Below are 19549 nucleotides of genomic sequence, written 5' to 3'. Positions count from 1 at the left end.
GAAGGCTGAGGCGGAAGGATCACCGGAGCCCAGCAGGTCGAGGCTGCGGTGACCAGGAGCCGCCACTGCCCTCCAGCCTGGGCGACAGACTGAGACTCCAACTCAAAAAAAAAAAAAAAATTATGGGACCTGTCAAAAAGAAACACAGGCACCACCAACATAGATGGAACTGCCATGAGCTAAATCTAGGATAATTTAAGCATTAAAGTAAGTGATAATAAGCTGGGCATGGTAGCTCACACCTGCAATCCCAGCACTTCAGGAGGCAGAGGCAAGAGGATTGCCTGAGCCTAGGGATTCCAGACCAGCTTGAACAACTTGGCAAGACCTCGTTTCTACAATAAATCAAAAAGTTTGCCAGGCATGGTGGCATACGCCTGTAGTTCCAGCTACCTGAAAGGCTGAGGTCGAAGGATCACCTGAGCCCAGCAGGTTGAGGCTAGGGTAGCCGTGAGCATGCCACTGCACTCCAGCCTGGGTAACAAAGTGAGACTCTGACTCAAAAGTAATATTAATAAAATAAGCGATAAGGTAGTATATCTTTCTAAATAAAAGAATCCATTAGTTCATGCTAATATAAACAAGTATATCAGAAGTTCCATGAAGCCTGCTGAAAATATTAACTACAAAGGGAAAAAAGTGAAATTATAGTGGAGAAGTCTGGCACAAATATTACCTTAATTAAGTAGTTGAATTAAAAATCACTAGTAATGAGATAAATTCAAATTAATAAACCACCTGGTAGAATACAATGGGAAGAATACAGTATCACTTTTGTGGTAGTCTGGAGAAAGATATATAACTTATCATACAATGCAGCAAGTCACACCTAGGTCTTTAATCCAAAGAAATGAAAACATGGGCAGCCAAAAATATTTGTACAAGAATATTTATTGCAGCTTTATTAATAACAACAAAAACACTATAAAAAATGAATTTTCCTTCAAATTTAGAATGGATAAAATTGTAAAATACTCACAACAGACTACTACTCAGCAATAAAAGAGAACAAAGTACACCACAAAGTAGATGAATCTCAAAACCAAAATGAAGCTACAAACAAAGAGTATACTGTAGTATACTAATATACTGCAGAGGTCCCCAAGCTCCGGGCCATGGACCAAGTCGCACAGCAAAAGGTGAGCAGCCAGTGAGCAGTGAAGCTTCTTCAGTATTTACAGCTTCTCCTCATCCCTCACATTACCACCGATGCTCCACCTTCTGTCAGATCAGCGGAGGCATTAGATACACAAAGGAGCTTGAACCCCATTGGGAACTGCACAAGGGAAGGACCCAGGTTGCAAGCTTCTTATGAGAACCTAATGCCTGATGACCTAAGGTGGAGCTGAGGTAGTGAAGCTAGCACCGGGGAATGGTGCATATAAAGATTAACATTAGCAGTGAGGTTTGACTGCACAGAGACCTCAATAAATCAGTTGCTTGCAGAGTAATATCAAGACCCTAGCAGTGAGTGGCAAGTGAGTTGATGTACTTCAATTGTACAGCTGCATCTGATGGAGGCTTTAGGTCAGAATCCAACACTTACAGCCTGCCCATTTGTTTATTTGCCACTTCCATCCATGCCTCTTTTTTGATTATGGTGAGTTATATAATTATTATTGTACAATTATTATATAATTATAAAATTACTAAGTGAAGAAAGAAAATAAAGACCAATTCAATTTGTTGTTCTTTCTTAGTAGATACATGTCATAACAAATATAAAATATGAGAAAAACTCATTTGAATACTCAGAATGTAATACAGGGGGAAAAAAGTACAGAAACAAATCAGTAAGGAAGACAGTCTTTACATTAATGTAAAACAGAGTCTGAATCAGTATTTCAGTTAAATGAATATAATAAAATGGAATATATATGAACATTATGAAGCTGAGATTACTTGGTGAAATAAACAATACAAAGAGTTTGGAGAAATTTCAAAAATAAGTATGAACTTTTTACCCTAAGTACTTATGGGGTAACTATCATTTGCTAGAAGATAAGTACTATGCAAGCGCATTATTTGTATTATCTCATTTAACCTAATCTTTTTAGCAATCTTGGGAAACACTGCTCTCTCCTCTTTATAGACAAGAAAGTGAAGTTTAAAGAGGTTAGCTAGGGCAAACCCTTCGGGTCCCCTCCCACTATAGGAGTTTTTCTGTCCTCTCAATAAATACTGCTTTATAAATAAATAAATAAATAAGTTAGTTAGTTTGTTAGTTAATTTCACAAAGATCTCAGAGGTAGCCAGGATTCAAATCTAGGCCTTTACAATTACAAACATTTATTTTAACGTTCAGGAGAATAATGATACCAATGACACAATTAGGAAGCGAGATGGGGTATCTAGATGAAACCAGGTAGCAGAAGAGAAGAATAAAAGAGTTCAGACAACCTGAATCTGAAGTAATAGCAAGATTTAAAGAGAAAATAAATATAAACATCTAGAAGGTAATGAAAGATAGGAAACTGTTCAGGGCTAGAAACAGATTCAGAAATCATTCACATAAATGTTAAACATGAGTCTTTAGAGTAGAAAATTTCTCTAATATAGAGACTATAAAGTAGATCTTTAAACCAAGAATATTTGCTAATATAATTCACGAAAAACAAAATTACAGCTGGCATACTATGAGAAATCCTCCTATAGACCTTGTCTACTAGTTGCCAAATTATAATTTTAAAATTTCTACACTCCAGCAATACTACCTACCACCTGCAAACACAAGGTAGTTTTGCATCTATGAGATAGAGTTCTCTACATACTCAAACTGAAGGTGCTACACTGTTTTAATTATACCTAGCAAGAGCTTTTTAGGACTCATAGAAACTTATCTAAATAAGTAATACTTGCAAAGAAAGACGTACTGATGAAAAAACAAAAATTACATTTAATTATTCAGTAATAATAAAAAAGACTCAAGGATAATGCATTTATTTTGAGCTAAAATAAAAGCTACTAAAAAGAAAGAATGCTATTAAAGAAAAGTCATTAGTATCCTGACCGCCCAGTGAAGCTGAACAAGAAAACATGCAAACATTCCATAAAATGAAAGAAGTTAACACATTAAATTGGCTGAAAATAAAATTATTTGATAGTGACACATTATGATCAAGTCATAGAAAAACCCAGAGACAGGCCAGGCTCGGTGGCTCAGCCTGTAATCCAGCACTTCGGGAGGCTGAGGTGAGTGGATTGCCTGAGCCCACAGGTTCGAGACCTGCCTGGGCAACTTGATGAGACCTCGTCTCCACAATCAATCAAAAATTAGCCGGGCATAGTAGCGCGCGCCTGTAGTTTCAGCTACTTGGAAGGCTGAGGCGGAAGGATCACCGGAGCCCAGCAGGTGGAGGCTGCGGTGGCCAGGAGTGGCCATTGCACTCCAGTCTGGGTGACAGAGTGAGACTCCAAATCAAAAAAAAAAGAAAGAAAGAAAAACCCAAAGATCGAATTTGTAATTAACTGAAAAGATAAGAAAACTTATATAAGTTAGGACAGGATTCTGACTGCCCAATCACCAACCATTAGACCTGACATTCTTTATTTCTTCCAATTTCTGCCTCTGACATTTATTTCTATCTCTTTTAGGGCTTTTATATTTCAAATCACTAAGAAAATGTGAACAGATTCTTTTTGTCTTATAATGGATCCATATTGGACACATACATCCCAACAAAATTACCTGCATTTCTTCTATTTAGTTATCTACTTACAAACTCTTCTATCTCTAAGAAGCTAGTGAAAATACAGAAAGGAACATAACCTAAGCAAAATATTTAAGTCTGTTAAGAATACCTTTCAGCATCTCTTGTCTTGTTCCTTTCTTCTCTTCCCTATTCCTTTTATCTTCATATTGTCATGGAGCTGTCCAATGAGATCCACTAGAAACATCCCTCCTCTGGAAGTAATCTAGGCTGCCTTCTTCCCCATTAATATTTAATCATCTCTTATTAAATATAATAAACTAATTTAATTAAAATAACCTGCTAACATTGCAGTTGATATCCAGGGAAAAGTCAATATAGGTAAATCTTACTTAAACTTCTTAGGACTCAATTAAGACAGCAAAAGAAATACAGAAAAAACAATTTTAAATTATTCTTAAAAATCAGAACCTAGAAGTGAGATAACAGATTATAATTACAGTCATACACCCCATAATGATGTTTTGGTCAACAATGAACTACAAATATGATGATGGGCTCATAAAATTATAATGGAGCTGGAAAGTTTTTATCACCTAGTGATGTCACAGTCATCATAAAACAGTAGTGCAAGACATTACTTACATATTTGTGGTGCTGCTGGTGTAAACAAACCTAACACACTGGCAGTTATATAAAAGTACAGCACATATAATTATGTACAGTACACAAAATTGATAATAACAAATGACTATATTACTGGTTCATATATTTACTATGTTATGCTTTTATCATTGTTTTAGTATACTTCTATTTATAGAAAAAAGTTAATTGCAAAATAGCCTCAAGCAGGGGGTATTCCAGAAGAGGGCATTATCATCATAGGAGATAACAGCTCCATGTATGTTATGGCTCCTGAAGACCTTCCAATAAAATAAGATGTGGAGGTGGAAGACAATGATACTGATGATCCTGACCCTGTGTAGGCCCAAACTAATGTGTGTGTGTCTTTGTTTTTAACAAAACATTTAAAAGGGAAAACAATAACAAATTTTAAAAACAGGGGAAAAGCTTACAGAATAAGGATATAAAGAAAATATTTTGTACAGTAGTGCCATGCATTTATGTTTTAAGCTAAGTGTTATTTCAAAAGAGTAAAAAAGCTAAAAACGTCAAAGGTTTTTAAAGTTAAAAAATCACTATAAGCTAGGGTTAACTTATTGAAGAAAGAAAAACCTCTTTTTTATAAATTTAATGTAGCCTAAGTGTATAATATTTATAAAATCTACAGTGGTGTACAGTAATGTCCTAGGACTTCACATTTACTCACCGTTAAGTCACTGACTCACCCAAAGCAACTTCTGTACTGCAAGCTCCATTCATGGTAAACGCTCTATACAGGTATGCCATTTTTTAATCTTCTATACCACATTTTAATCATAACTTTTCTATGTTTAGATGCACAAATACTATTGTGTTACAATTGCCTGCAGTTATTCAGTACAATACCATGCTGAACAGTTTTGTAGCCTAGGAACAACAGGTAATACTACTAGTGTGTAGTAGGCTATACCTTCTAGGTCCGTGTAAGTACATTCTATGAGGTTTGTACAATAACAAAATTCCCTAATGACATATTTTTAAAAACAAATCCCTATAGTTAAGCAACGCGTGGCTGTATTTTATAAAGATAATCGAGTAGTGGGATTTTTTATGTTTGCATTTTCTTTATTCATAGTTATTTGCAGTTCATAATTAAATTTCCTACAACTTTGATCCCTAATTTTTCACTCACTGCATTATTCTCTTATACAGGATCAAATCTGTCTCCTACCAAGAGCTAACTCTTAAAGCAGAAAAAAAGACATCAAAAACATTCCACTTTTGATTTAGTTGACCAGCACAAAAGAAACCTAACTAAATGAGCTTTACATTATGGAGTGGTGGATCTAAAGATAGATAGAAGCTACATGGGAGGCTGAGGCAGGAGGATCACTAGAAGCTGCAGTGAGCCATGATCATGCCTGGGCAATAAAACAAGATTTTACCTCTAAAAGTAAGACCAAAGAGAAAAAAAGATGGGTAGAGAAGAGACTCTTTAATAAAACTACAATCTAATGGGAAAATAGCCCAGGTAATTAGAAACATATCACTACGAATGAAAACAAAAAAAGAGAAAGAGAACAAATAATTTGTTCTTCATTTCACAAGTATTTCTTGATACCAAAAAATGCAAAACAACTCAACATGATACAATTTGCACATACCATATTGTCAGTACTTTAAGTCTAATAATGCAAATTCTTAGTGAAATTTCACACATTGCTTATAAGATTATAAACTGATGGGACCACTTTAGAAAACAATTCACTAAAAAATTAGTAAAATCATTTAGTAAAAAGTTTATATACTATATGCCAACAATTATATACCTAGATATATACCTCAAGGAAATTTTCATAAGTATAAGGGGAGACCCCCCAAAAAAACCTGAAATTATCTGTTGGAGGGAAGGCCGCTTGTAATACAGGAACCCATCTGCATCAATGTACCAGCTAGCATCATTGTGAGAGGCTACATTCAACTTCAGTTAATTTTTTTTGGTGATTCTTTCAAGCGTTAGCCTTTTTCATGATGGGTTATTTACAAGCACATCTGCCCACACCATGCTGAGTGTTCAGCAGTTTTTGACCAAAAAGCAGCATAACTTCCGTTCCCCACCCTTCCTATTCATCCAATCTTGCCCCAGCAACTGCCCCCCCCATGAAAAAAGTCCTCAAAGGGAAACATTTTGCCAATGTGGAAGGAGTGAAACAAAAAAACAGTAAAAGCACTAAAAGGCATCAAAATTGACAAGTTCAAAAATTGTTTTGAGCAGTAGAAAAGTCTTGATAAGTGTATTACATCAAATGGAGAGTACTTTGACAGTAAATGAAGTTTAAACATGTAAGAATAAATACACAATATTTTATAAATAAATTCTGGGTGTTTTTTTTGGTTCCCCTCATACATGATTCTTTGAAGTATTGTTCACAATAGTAAAAATTCAGAAACCACCAGCAGTAGAAGATGAATAACTTAAGATATTCATGCAATGACAAAACTTTATAGCAGTTAAAAGGAAATAAAGAACTAGATCAAGTAATGTGGATGTATCTCAGAAACAATGCTGAAGGGGAAAAAAGTATGTTTCAGTATGATACTATTCGAATATAATATAAAATATACTAAACAAGACTATACTTATTCTGGATATAGAAAATAATAAAAATATGAGAACAAACAGAAAACAAGCAGGGAAAAGTATGAAGATACCAAATTCCAAATAAGAGTTACTTCTGGGGAGAAAATGATGAAGGAGAATGGTATAGGTAAATGATTCACAGAAGACTTCATTTTATCCATGTTTTATTTCTTTTTTTTTTTTTTTTGGAGTCTCACTCTGTCACCCAGACTGGAGTACAGTGGCTGTTCCTGGCCACCGCGGCCTCGACCTGCTGGGCCCCGGCAATCCTTCCGCCTCAGCCTTCCAAGTAGCTGGAACTACAGGCACCCGCTACCACACCCGGCTAATTTTTTGATTTATTGTAGAGATGAGGTCTCGCCAAGTTGCCCAGGTGGGTCTCGAACCCACGGGCTCAGGCAATCCACTCACCTCAGCCTCCCAAGGCGTGGGATTACAGGCTGAGCCACCGAGCCCGGCCCATGTTTTATTTCTTAAGTTCAGTTGTGGTCACCTGGGTATTCATTAGCTGTATACCACTTTTAAGATAAGTTTCATATATTGCTATCTACCCTCTATTCCCCAAAATGAGAATATTTTATATAAAAGATCTATAGTAGATCATAATAATACCAACAATGAAATACAGGCATTCCCAATAAAGCAAATCTATAGTAGTCAAAAACTAAAATCTAAATAATATCTGCATTATTTTTATATTTTGTGGGATTACAAAATTCTTCATTTACACTAGTGGTTGTAATCTTCCATGAGATTATCATCTTTGGTAGACAAGAATTCAACTCAGTAACAAGTAACTCTAATTGGATTATTTATCATTCAGTTCACATATTAATCTCTTAATTACAAAAATCCCGAAAAAATCTTGTGTATGCTTTCATGAAAGTCAAATGTTACATTCATCTTCATAATCAGTTGTGAATTCCAGTCAAGCAAAAAAGACATTAAAAATTATTATATACATTCAAAATTCAGTGACTAGAACTGTACCATTCAATTTAATATACTGATTCTTGCTGTTTAAGAGCAAAATGTCCTTAAAATATTAAATAACCTACGTTATAACATCTTATCTTTAAAAAAACCTACTCAAATATGATTACTGGCTGCTCAAAACTGAGCAGTCCTCTTGATAATTATTTCTCCTTTAGTGAATATTTTTATCAGAATGAGAATATTTGATAAAACCAATTACTTAAATTAATGCAAATGTCTTAGACAAAGTTTATTATGGCTTCAAATAAAACACCAAGATTTGGAAGAATTTCATCATAAATAGAGAGGAATTAAACAAACAGAATAACTTTTATGTATTATATGCGCATATTCAGCTAGACTCAATTCTCATATATAAGATAGAACATAAATATCAATCCCTGCTAAGCAGATTCTGGTGCTCTATAACTATCTAAGTATAATAGACCGTACAGAAGAGGCACCTTGTGAAAAACAGGGATATTAACTGAAAATTAACATACTAAATGGTGAGAATCCTACCCTTTTGCACTGCATGGCTAAAAGAACACTGACAGAAAGGTTTACACATCTAGGCAGGAGACTGAAAATTGTGTGCGTGTTTTTTGTTTTCAGAATAACCCAAGGGAAAAATATCTTAAGATAGTGACATGTATGGGCACCTCTAGATCCCGACCGATTAAGCGTGCAGTGAAATCCACTAGGTTATAAGGCCTGTCCCATCACAAAGAAAAGTCAAGTTATTTTTATTGTCTTTCTTTTAAATATAAATCCACACACAAGAATCACAACATATGAGAATAAGGTCTGCATCATGAACAACACAGACTAAACTAAACAAACTGACGGAAAAAAATTTGGAAGAAACATTGGGAATGTAATAAACAGAAGAATCTGTAAAAACACACCATCATTTTATTAGAGGGAGACCAGGATGCTGTATACTTGAAACAAGAATAGGAGATTTTAAAAAAGGGTATTCAAAGAACAAGAATTCTTAGAATTTAAAAAATGTAAATGACATATAAAATGAATTAGAAGATTTAAAAACAAAATCAAGAAAAACCACCAGAAAGTAGAACAAAAGAACAAAAAAACATAGACAATAGGAGAGAAAAGGTAAGAAAATTGGAGGTGAATTGAGAAACTCTAACATCCAAACAGAAATTCCAGAGGGGAAAAAAAAGGAAGACTTGACCAAGAGAATAATATAATAAAAATTTCTAAAAATGAAAGACAAGTTTCCAGATTAAAAGGCACTAACAGGTACAGTTTTGGTTGACAGCTTGATCCCAGTCAGTCTCATCAGAAAACAAGCACTTACTCTAGGCACCAACGTGAGTGACCCAGACCTTCCAAATGGCAGATGTTATTTGTTTCCATAGCTTTGGCCTCATAGAGAGGTGTATCTGTAATGTGGTATTCTTACCCAAATGAAGTGACTGGCAACAACCCAATACTCAGGAAAAACGTAACATACTTAATCTTAGGAATACTAACAAGGGCAAGAGTTGGCAAACTTTTTTCCGAAAAGAGCAGACTAAATACTTCAGGTTTTGCAAACTCCATACAGTCTCCAGTGCATAGTGTTTTGTTTTCCTCCAGTGCTTTAAAAAATATACAAATCATTCCAACCTCAAAAGCAGTACAAAAGCAGGCTAGAGCCAGATTTGGCACAGGATAATGTCTAACAACCCAGGTCTAAGAAAATGGCTTTCAATTCAGCCCATTGTGCTGGACCAGACCTTACCATAGTTACTCTTCTAGATTGTCCTTGGAGCTGGAGAGTGGCTGCCACCCAGTGGACATCATCAGCTTTCCACTTGACTAAACTACCAGTGAACCAGGCCTAAGTATTTAAGGTAAACTCTGTACATGAAATCAGTCCAATGACTTTACCCACAAGGTCAATTTAACATCATTTTGCACAGTAAGCTTTATCCAAATTTATCAGTTCAATTCATACTATACATGAAATCAGTCCAATGACTTCACCCATAGGTCGATTTAACATTTTGCAAAGTAAAGTTTATTCAAATCAGTTAAACTCAAATACTGTTTCCGAAGCCAAACATGAACCAAGGTGTCTAACAGGCACATGTCAGGGACTATAGTAACAGCCACAAAATGACTATGATATTTCCAGGCTGGAAATGTGGGAAGTAGAGAGTAGCATGGAAGGAAAGGGATGGTGAGACACCAGGAGTACTATGTAGGCTTTTTCTCTCCTTTGGCTCCTAATTCCAGGGTTGGTACCTACGTCCTGGAGTTGTTTCCTCCCTCATGTCACTTCTGATGTTTGGAAAGCATCCAAGTTTACAGAGCCAACATATCACTTTAGCTCTTCCTTTCAGTCTTCAGCACTTTTGACAACTTCTGTACCCAGTTATCCTTACCCACTTAGGACCAAGAAGGATGGTGACTTGGGCATGTGTATCTAACAAGCCCATGAATATTTGAGTCCCTCCTCTCCAGGGCACAGTTTTGCCTTGAAACAGCTGAGGTCCGGGTACATGGGGGCAGTGGGACGAGAAGAGACAAACTGAGAAAGTAGTATACACCAATAAGCATGGATTTATATTTACTTTCAGTTTTGAGCAGCCAGTAATCATGTGGCTCAACCAAACCAACTTCTAATGTTGCCGGTTTACCCAAAGGTCTACAACCTTGCTGTTGACACAATTTATTTCAGCTTCAGGGATCCCTTGAGCAGACATAGCAATACTGTATCTTGACTAGAGCCACAGGACTTGCTACCATACCATCAGGATAATCATCTCTTCTTCTAACAGATGGATGAGAGTAAACCACCACCAAAGCACCATTTGGGTAGCCAATATAAATCATCAGATTCACTGCCTAACCTCTAAATATCCATTAACAGGTAGAGCAGTGGAAGAATTCCCTCCCCATCCACTCCTTATACTGACTATCAGGTGGAAATCTCCTCATATATCCTAACCTGATCTATGGGGGTCCTTTGTATTCCTTCTATAAAGCCATATCCCTATCAGGGTCTAACTACATAAAAGCTGCTATAACTAACAAGTATGCTTAACAAAGTTACAAAATACAAAACCAATATACAAAAATCAATTGTATTTCTATATACTACCAATGAACAGGTAAAAAATACAATTAATGACAATGTTAAAAATACCAATTATAATAGCATATAAAATATGAAAATGCCTAGGAATAAGATTCAAAATAGATGTGAAAGACACTGTTGTAAGAATGAAAAGATAGTTGGGCTCGGTGGCTCAGGCTGTAATCCCGTGCCTTTGGGAGGCTGAGGTGAGTGGATTGCCTGAGCCCACGGGTTCGAGACCCGCCTGGGCAGGCGAGACCTCATCTCTACAATAAATCTAAAAATTAGCCGGGCGTGGTAGTGCATGCCTGTAATTCCGGCTACTTGGAAGGCTGAGGCGGAAGGATCGCCGGAGCCCAGCAGGTCGAGGTTGTGGTGGCCAGGAGCGGCCACTGCACTCTGCACTCCAGTCTGGGCGACAGAGACTCCAACTCAGAAAAAAGAATGAAAAGATAAGTCATAGACTGTGCATGTCTACAAAGCATGTATCTTACTTGCTTTCAAAACAAATAAAGAACTCTTGAGACTGGGTTCGATGGCTCAGCCTGTAATCCCAGCACTTTGGGAGGCCAACGCAGGTGTACTGCCTGAGCCCAGCAGGTCGTGAGCGTGCCACTGCACTCCAGCCTGGGCGATGGAGTGAGACTCTGACTCAAAAAAAAAGAACTCCCAAATCTTAATAAGAAGAAGAAAAACTCAATTTTTAAAAAGGACAAAAGGTTGAACACACAGTTCACCAAAGAAGATATACACAGGGTTTAAAAAAAAATCTGAAAAGAGGCTCAACATTATTATTAGTCAAGAGGGAAATGCAAATTAAAATTACAGTAAGACAACTAAATACCTTTCAGAATGGCTAAAACTAAAAAAAACTGATTATAACAAGTATGGATGAGGATGTGAAAAAACTGGAACTGTAAGGAACTGCTAATGAGAACAAGCACTTTGAAAAACAATTTAACAGTATATTAAGAAGTTAAACATACACCTACCAAACAATCCAGCCATTCCACTCACAGGTATTTACTCAAATGAATAAAAAAGTACCTTAAGAAATAAGATAGACAAGTGGGACCTCATCAAATTAACGAGCTTCTGCAAAGCAAAAGAAACCATCAAGAGAGCAGGGAGACACCCCACAGAATGGGAAAAAATATTTGTCAATGGTATATCTGACAAAGTCCTAACATTTAGGATCTACAAGGAATTGAAATGCACCAAAGGGAAAAAACAAACAGCCCCTTTAAAAAGTGGGCAAAAAACATGAATAGACACTTCTCAAAAGAAGATATACGGGCAGCCAACAGACACATGAAAAAGTGCTCAGTCTCACTCATCATCAGAGAAATGCAAATCAAAACCACATTGAGATACCACCTAACCCCTATAGAATAGCCATCATTAATAAAACAAACAATAACAGATGCTGGCAAGGATGTGGAGAAAAAGGAATGCTTCTACACTGCTGGTGGGAATGCAAACATGTACAACCTCTCTGGAAAACAGTCTGGAGATTTTTGAAAGAACTAGAAATTGACGTCCACATGACCCAGCAATTTCCCTATTGGGAATATACCCAGAGGAACTCAAATTATTCTACGAAAAAGATACCTGCACATGTATGTTTGTTGCAGCTCTATTCACAAGAGCAAAAACATGGAACCAACTGTGTTGCCCATCGAAGCTGGACTGGATTAAAAAAATGTGGTACATATACACAATGGAATATTATGCAGCCATAAAAAAGGACAAAAATATGGACTTTGCAGCAAGTGGGATGGACTTGGAGTCTATCATACTCAGTGATTTATTATCACAGAAATAAAGAACTGAGTTCCATATGTTCTCACTCATAAGGTGACCTTGAACAATTATAATGCTGTAAGAAAGTGATTGGCAGTAGTGGAAACTGTTGGGGTAGGGGGAGTGGGACTGACAGTTGAGGGAAACTGCTAGGGGAGGGAGGGGCATACCTCATCAACAAGGGTACCTGCATGATCAATGTTTGTATACCTAACCCTGAATTGTACCCCACATCTTTATATTGAATAAATAAATTTTAAAAATAAAAAAAAGACTGATTATAGCAAGTATGGATGAGGATGTGAAAAAATTGGAACTGTAAGGCACTGCTAATGAGAATAAACACTTTGAAAAACAATTTAACAGTATCTTAAGAAGTTAAACATACACCTACCAAATGATCCAGCCATTCCACTCACAGGTGTTTACTCAAATGAATAAAAAAAGTCCATACAAAGACTTATATATGTACATCCATAACCGTTTTATTCATAATAGCCAAAATCTACAAACAACCAAATACCCATGAGCAGGTGAATGTATTTATACAATGGAAAATGAATGAGCAATGAAAATTAATAAACTATTGATATGCAAAACCTTGAAATAATTACTCTGAGTGAAAGAAGTCAGAAAACAAATGTCTGTATACTATATGCTTCTATTTAAATAAGGCTTCAGAAAACGCAAATTATAGAAAAAATGAAAAACAGTTCAGTGATAGAGGTGGGAGGAGAGGCGAGGGGGACAAAAGGGAAAGATTACAAAGAAGCAGAAGAAAACTTTTGAAGTGTGATAGACTGGTTCACCATCTTGACTGTGGTGATAATTTCAGAATGAATACATGTATCAAAATATATAAAACTATTCATTTAAGATGTGCAATTTATTGTATGTCTACTCTCAACCCTTCAAAACAAAAACACAAAAGCTTCCAACCCCAGATTCTAGCTACAGATGACTACTGGTAAAGTCTTTCAACTATTTAACTTCTCAGTTTATTTTATGAGGCCAGCATAATCTCGAACAAAAATGATCAAGGACATTAAAAGAAAGCAAAATTATACACCCAGATCAGCATCCTTCATGAGTATAGATGCAAAAATACTTTTTAAAATAGAAGATGAATAAACAATATGTACAGAGAATACTATTCCACAAATGCAATACTGGATTGACATTCTTAAATCTCTACAGAAACCAATGACTAAAACTATATAATCTTCTCAATAGATACATTTGTTGAAAAAACCCATAAATTTATGATTTTAAAAAACTCATTAAATTTTTAAAAATAATAACACAAATGCTTAAAATGTTTATAATACTGAAGTACCGAAAGCTATCCCCCTAACTGTAAGGCTGGAGGTACTGGAGGACAGGGCAGGCCTCAACAAGATGGCTCTAACCCAAACCAGGAGAACAATGGGCAAGAGTGAGCCAGCAAAAAATGAGTAACCGGAACTAAGACTTCAGTCACAAAGCCAACCAGTACCTGTTACAGCAACTCTAGCAACCCCGTTCAGTCAATCACCAGCAGACGTGACAGCTGTACCAACCAGTGATTGCTCTCCCAGACCCCCTCACAGTTTTCTCAGTGTGCCCTTTATAAACCCATCGCCCATCTTGCTGGGCGCGACTTCTCCAGCCCACAGCTACATGGACCAGTGAACCTCACCCGAGATTGCGCTAATAAATTTTTCTTGGCTCCTTTGTTGCCATTTCGCCTGGTCTGGTTTCATTCACTTTACATTTGGTGCCGGAACCCGGGAGGACGGCGTGGGGCCCCAGTGTGCTACCCCTCCTCTCCTGATCCGCGACCTCTCTCGGGAACAGGACCTGGCCCCAGGACCTCAGACAATGTGGTGAGTCCCTCACTTTCCCTGACTTATCCTCCTACCTTCCAGGGTGCCCAGTCCGAAATCACAGCTGCATCTGGCTCACCCCTCCGGCACAGTGCCTTTGGCTCCAGTGTAGTGGAGACGTCCCTATCTCCAGATTGCCAACCCTATAAAGGAAGCAGATCTTCCTTTCCGTCCCTATTCTGAGTGGGTCTGGGACGCTGGGCTCGCTTGTTTAGGGACCCAGAAACGGAGGTTGCAGCCATGGGAAACCAGCCTTCTAAAACTGAGGCTCAGATCCCCTTGCGGTGTCTCATATCTAATCTGGCTACTCTGGGGTTGTCTGAGAATATCCGTAAATGGAAGCTAATCTTCCTTTCCTCCCGGGCCTGGCCCCAATATCCTCTGGACAATCAGTCTCGCTGGCCCCCCAAGAGAACTTTCAATTTCGGCCTCCTCACCGATCTAAGTAATTATTGTCACCGGACTGGAAAATGATCTGAGGTCCCCTATATCCAGGCCTTTTGGACATTGTCCTCCCGCCCAGACCTCTGCGTCAGATGTTCCTCAGCCCAGGTCCTCCTGGCCAGATACCCTAATAGGGGCTATCAGCCTCTCCCAGCGTCGAAATCTTCCTTTACAGATCCTCCGGAGGACCTTGGCCTTCCCCCTCCAGCTCCTACTCCTCCTTCTCCTCCCCTCCTGTCCACCTCTTCTCAAATGTCTGCTCTTTCCCAACCCCCTCCTTATCCAACCTCCTGTGCCCAGATCTCCTCCACTCAGGCCCCTCCGGTGTCTGCTCCTGCCTTACCTCCCGTCTTGCCCCTCCTGTATCCGGCTCTTCCTCCCAGCCCACCATATCTAATTCCTTTGTCCTCAGCTCCAGTCGTTCCGGGGTTGGTCAGCTCCCCTCCCCCATCCACTTCCGTCCCTACTGCCACGGAGGCACAGCCTCCCTCCTCCTGTCCTGTTGATGTCACACCTGACTCCTGTTTCCAGCTCTGCCCCAGCCACCCACAAGCTGTACCCTCCTCTTCTGTCGTCACCGCCATCTTGCCCTCCTTCCACCTCATTCCCTACTCTCACCCTACCGCCATCTTACAATCCTACACCACCCTCTAAATGGACCAGCCCTCTGGTTACCAGGTCCCAGGCCCAGTTACTGGCCCCTCTCCAGGAGGTGGTAAGTGCTGAGGGACTGGTTCGGGTACATGTTCCCTTCTACCTGGGGGACCTGCCCCAGATTAAAAAGCACCTAGGCTCCTACTCTGCCAACCCGACTGCCTACACCAAAGAGTTTCGATACCTCACTCAGGCATACGCGCTCACATAACATGACCTCCACATGATTTTAACCTCCACTCCCGAGGAGCGCGATCATGTCACCTCAGCAGCTCGAGACTACACTGATCAGGTACATAACTCCGACCATTCTTTGCCAATCGGGGCCCCGGCGGTGCCTGCCCAAGACCCACAATGAAACTATCAGGATAGTGCCACAGGAAAGACTAGGAAAAATCTGATAGTCCGCTGCCTTATTGCAGGGATGAAAAAGGCGGCTCAAAGAGTTGTTAACTATGACAAACTGAAAAAAGATCTGAGCCTAACGAAAACCCAGCCTCTTTCCTTAATCGTTTAACAGAGGCTCTTAACCTTCACACTCGTTTAGACCCTTCCTCACCGCCGTGGTCCACAGTCTTAGCTACCCACTTCATCACCCAGTCCGCTCCAGACACCCGGCATAAGCTTAAAAAGGCAGAAGAGGGGCCCCAGACTCCACTCCGAGACCTGGTAAATATGGCCTTTAAAGTTTATAATGCCTGAGAGGAAAAAAGCTGAGGCCGTACAGGCTCAGAGGCTAAAACAAAAAGTGGCCCTTCAAACCCAAGCCCTAGTTGCTGCCCTGCGGCCGGCACAACAGGGGCCTTGGAGACTCCATCTCAGAAAACAGTCTAAAACTCAAACACCTCTGGGAGCCTGCTTTAGGTGTGGCCAGGAAGGCCACTAGGCAAAGCAATGCCCCAACCCCAGGCCACCGACTAGACCTTGCCCGGTCTGCAGACAAAAGGGACATTAAAAGTTTAAGTGTCCCCTGGGGGAGAACCATCCCCCAGCGACAGAGTTTCGTGGGGGGCCGGCTCCCCCAACGGGCCCCTCGCCAGAGCTCCTGGGCCTCCTGGATGACTAAAGCCGCCTAGACTCGAACACCCCAATCACCCTTGCCAAGCCCAGGGCCACACTGTGGGTAGCGGATAAGGCCATCTCCCTTTTGGTAGACACAAGGGCTACCTATTCTGATTTACTCTACTTCCACGGGCCTTTACATCCTTCTCAGGTCTCAGTTGTGGGTGTCTTGGAAATACCCTCCAAGCCGCTGGAGACGGGTCCGGTGTCCTGCCTTTTTAAAGGCCGTCCCTTCACCCATTCATTCTTAGTTATCCCCTCCTGCCCAGCCCCTTTCCTGGGACGATAAGCTCAGGGCATCTATCTGCCTCACCTCATACCGAGTTTCCCCAAATCCGCACCTGGCCCTTGCCTATACTGTCTTCTCCCCGGAGCTTTCGTTCAATTTCCCCATTTTCCCCAAGAAAGTTAATCCAGTGGTCTGAGACACTTCAACTCCTGTGGTGGGCAATCACCACACCCCAGTCCTCATTCGCCTTAAGGATCCCTCTTGCTTCCCTTCCAGGTCTCAATTTCCTATCTCACACACCCATCGCAAGGGCCTCCAGCCTATTGTTAACCGGCTGCTCATCCAGGGTCTTCTGGTTCCTACCAACTCCCCTTATAATACTCCCATCCTCCTGGTAAAAAAGCCGTGTGGTGCTTATCGACTGGTACAGGATCTGCGGATAATCAATTCTGCCGTAGTTCCACTACATCCAGTGGTTCCTAACCCATATACTCTCCTATCTCAGATACCCCCCACTACCACTCATTTCACAGTCCTGGACCTTAAACATGCCTTCTTCACCATCCCCCTACATCCAGACTCCCAGGCACTCTTTGCCTTTACTTGGGAAAATCCAGACACCCACAAGACCCAACAATTAACCTAGACGGTCCTGCCTCAGGGATTCCGTGACAGTCCCACCTTTTCGGCCAGGCGTTGGCCGGGGACCTGTCCTCTTATGACTCTGGGTATAACACTCTCCTCCAATATATAGATGACCTCCTCCTATACAGCCCCTCCAGAAAAGTCTCTCTCCAAAATATGGCTTCCCTCCTTAACTTTCTAGCACAGCGGGGACACAGAGTCTCCCCTTCCAAAGCTCAACTCTCTACCTCACAAGTCACCTATCTAGGGGTGGCCCTGACCCCCACCTCCAAGGCCCTCATGGCAGACCACACCACCTCCATCAGGGAACTCCTACCCCCCACCTCAGGTGCTGAAATCTTGTTGTTCCTTGGGCTGATAGGCTTCTTTAGACATTGGGTCCCCAATTTCGCTATACTTGCTAAACCGCTATATGCTACATCTAAAAAACTCCCTCCGGCCCTCTCACTTCTCCCTCAGCTGTAGCCCGCGACTTCGAGACCCTAGCCTCCCCCAACTTATGTTTCCTGACTTCCACAAGCCTTTCCTCCTGCTCACTGAAAAACCAACTGGGACAGCAACCAGGGTTCTGGCCCAACCAGTGGGACCCTCTCACCGACCGGTCGCCTTCCTGTCCAAATAGTTGGACCCCATCGTCCAGGGATGGCAGCCTTGCCTCCAGGCACTGGCAGCGACGGCTTGTTTAACCAAGGAGGCTCCAATGCTTACCCTTCAACAGCCGGTTACGGTCTACTCCCCCCACAGACTCCAAGACCTCTTGGGTCATAAGTCATTATCCTTTTGTAAGCCCTTCTAGGGTCCAGGAGTTCCACCTTTTATTCATAAAACACCACCAAGTGTCTCTTTGCTCATCGCCACTTCTAAATCCAGCTACTCTCCTTCCCTCCGCTAGCTCCTCAGTTTTGCCTGAACATTCCTGTGTGGAGCTGGTAGAGGCCCTTAGCCCCCCTCACACGAGACTCTCTGACCAACCTCTGTCTAACCCTGATCTCACATTCTTCGTAGATAAAAGCTCAACTAGGGGGCCGGACAGAGGCCACAGGATAGCCTATGCAGTAGTCTCTCCTCCCACCGTGGTAGAAGCTGCCTCACTACCACGAGAGACTTCTTCCCAAAAGGCAGAGCTAGTGGCACTCACTCGAACATTACAGCTGGCAAAGGGCCGCAGGGCCACTATATATACCGATTCTAAGTATGCCTTCCTTATCGCCCATAGTCATGCAGCGATCTGGAAAAAAAGGGGGTTCTTAACCACCCGGGGAACTCTAGTAGTCAACAGTAAGGCCATTCAACATTTACTCCAGGCCCTGCAAGAACCCAAGGAGGTAGCCATTGTCCACTGTCAAGGCCATCAGACGGGCACAGACCCTGTCATCCAAGGAAACGCCCTGGCCGACGCCACAGCCCACCAACTTACCTCAACCCAGGACACCACCCCTGTCCTGTTTCTTTCTCCCTCCCTAACTCCCAAGTACTCGGAGGACGAACAACAGCGACTCCTCAGCCAGGGTGCCGTGGCTGGGCAACAGGGGTAGATGTATCTCAAAGAAAGGATAATCCTTCCCCAGACACAGGCAAAGGAAATCATGGCCACAATCCAGCAGTCTTTACACATTGGTCCCGAGGCCATGCACAGGTTTCTTTCCCCAATTTTCTCACCACAGGGTCTCCAAAAAACCATTGACCAGGTCCATATGGCATACGTTTCCTCTCAAGGAGCCCTCCAGTGCCGGACGGCAGCCCACCAGCTGCGAGGGTGTCTCCCTGGACAGGACTGGCAGGTGGACTTCACTCATATGCCAAGACACAAAAAGTACCAATACCTGCTGGTAATAGTAGATACCTTTTCAGGTTAGATCGAGGCCTTTCCCACAAGCCAGGAGACAG

At 40.9% G+C, this 19549-nt stretch overlaps 1 protein-coding gene across 1 annotated transcript in view; it reads right to left on the bottom strand.

Annotated features, from left to right (window-relative positions):
* The window catches only part of LOC103263401 (gephyrin-like), a 324475-nt gene extending 308819 nt beyond the window's left edge, over positions 1-15656 (bottom strand). The window contains exon 1 of the mRNA XM_021713947.1: positions 15416-15656. Within this exon, the coding sequence (XP_021569622.1) occupies positions 15416-15656 (241 nt within the window). The remainder of the gene's footprint in view (positions 1-15415) is intronic.
* Positions 15657-19549: the final 3893 nt, after the last annotated feature.

The sequence above is a fragment of the Carlito syrichta genome, unplaced genomic scaffold, assembly GCF_000164805.1.
Source record: "Carlito syrichta isolate Samal-C Ts95f unplaced genomic scaffold, Tarsius_syrichta-2.0.1 Scaffold305058, whole genome shotgun sequence".
NCBI classification, from domain to species: domain Eukaryota; kingdom Metazoa; phylum Chordata; class Mammalia; order Primates; family Tarsiidae; genus Carlito; species Carlito syrichta.
The sequence above is the reverse complement of the archived record's forward strand: the minus strand, read 5'-3'. Positions and strand labels throughout refer to the sequence as shown.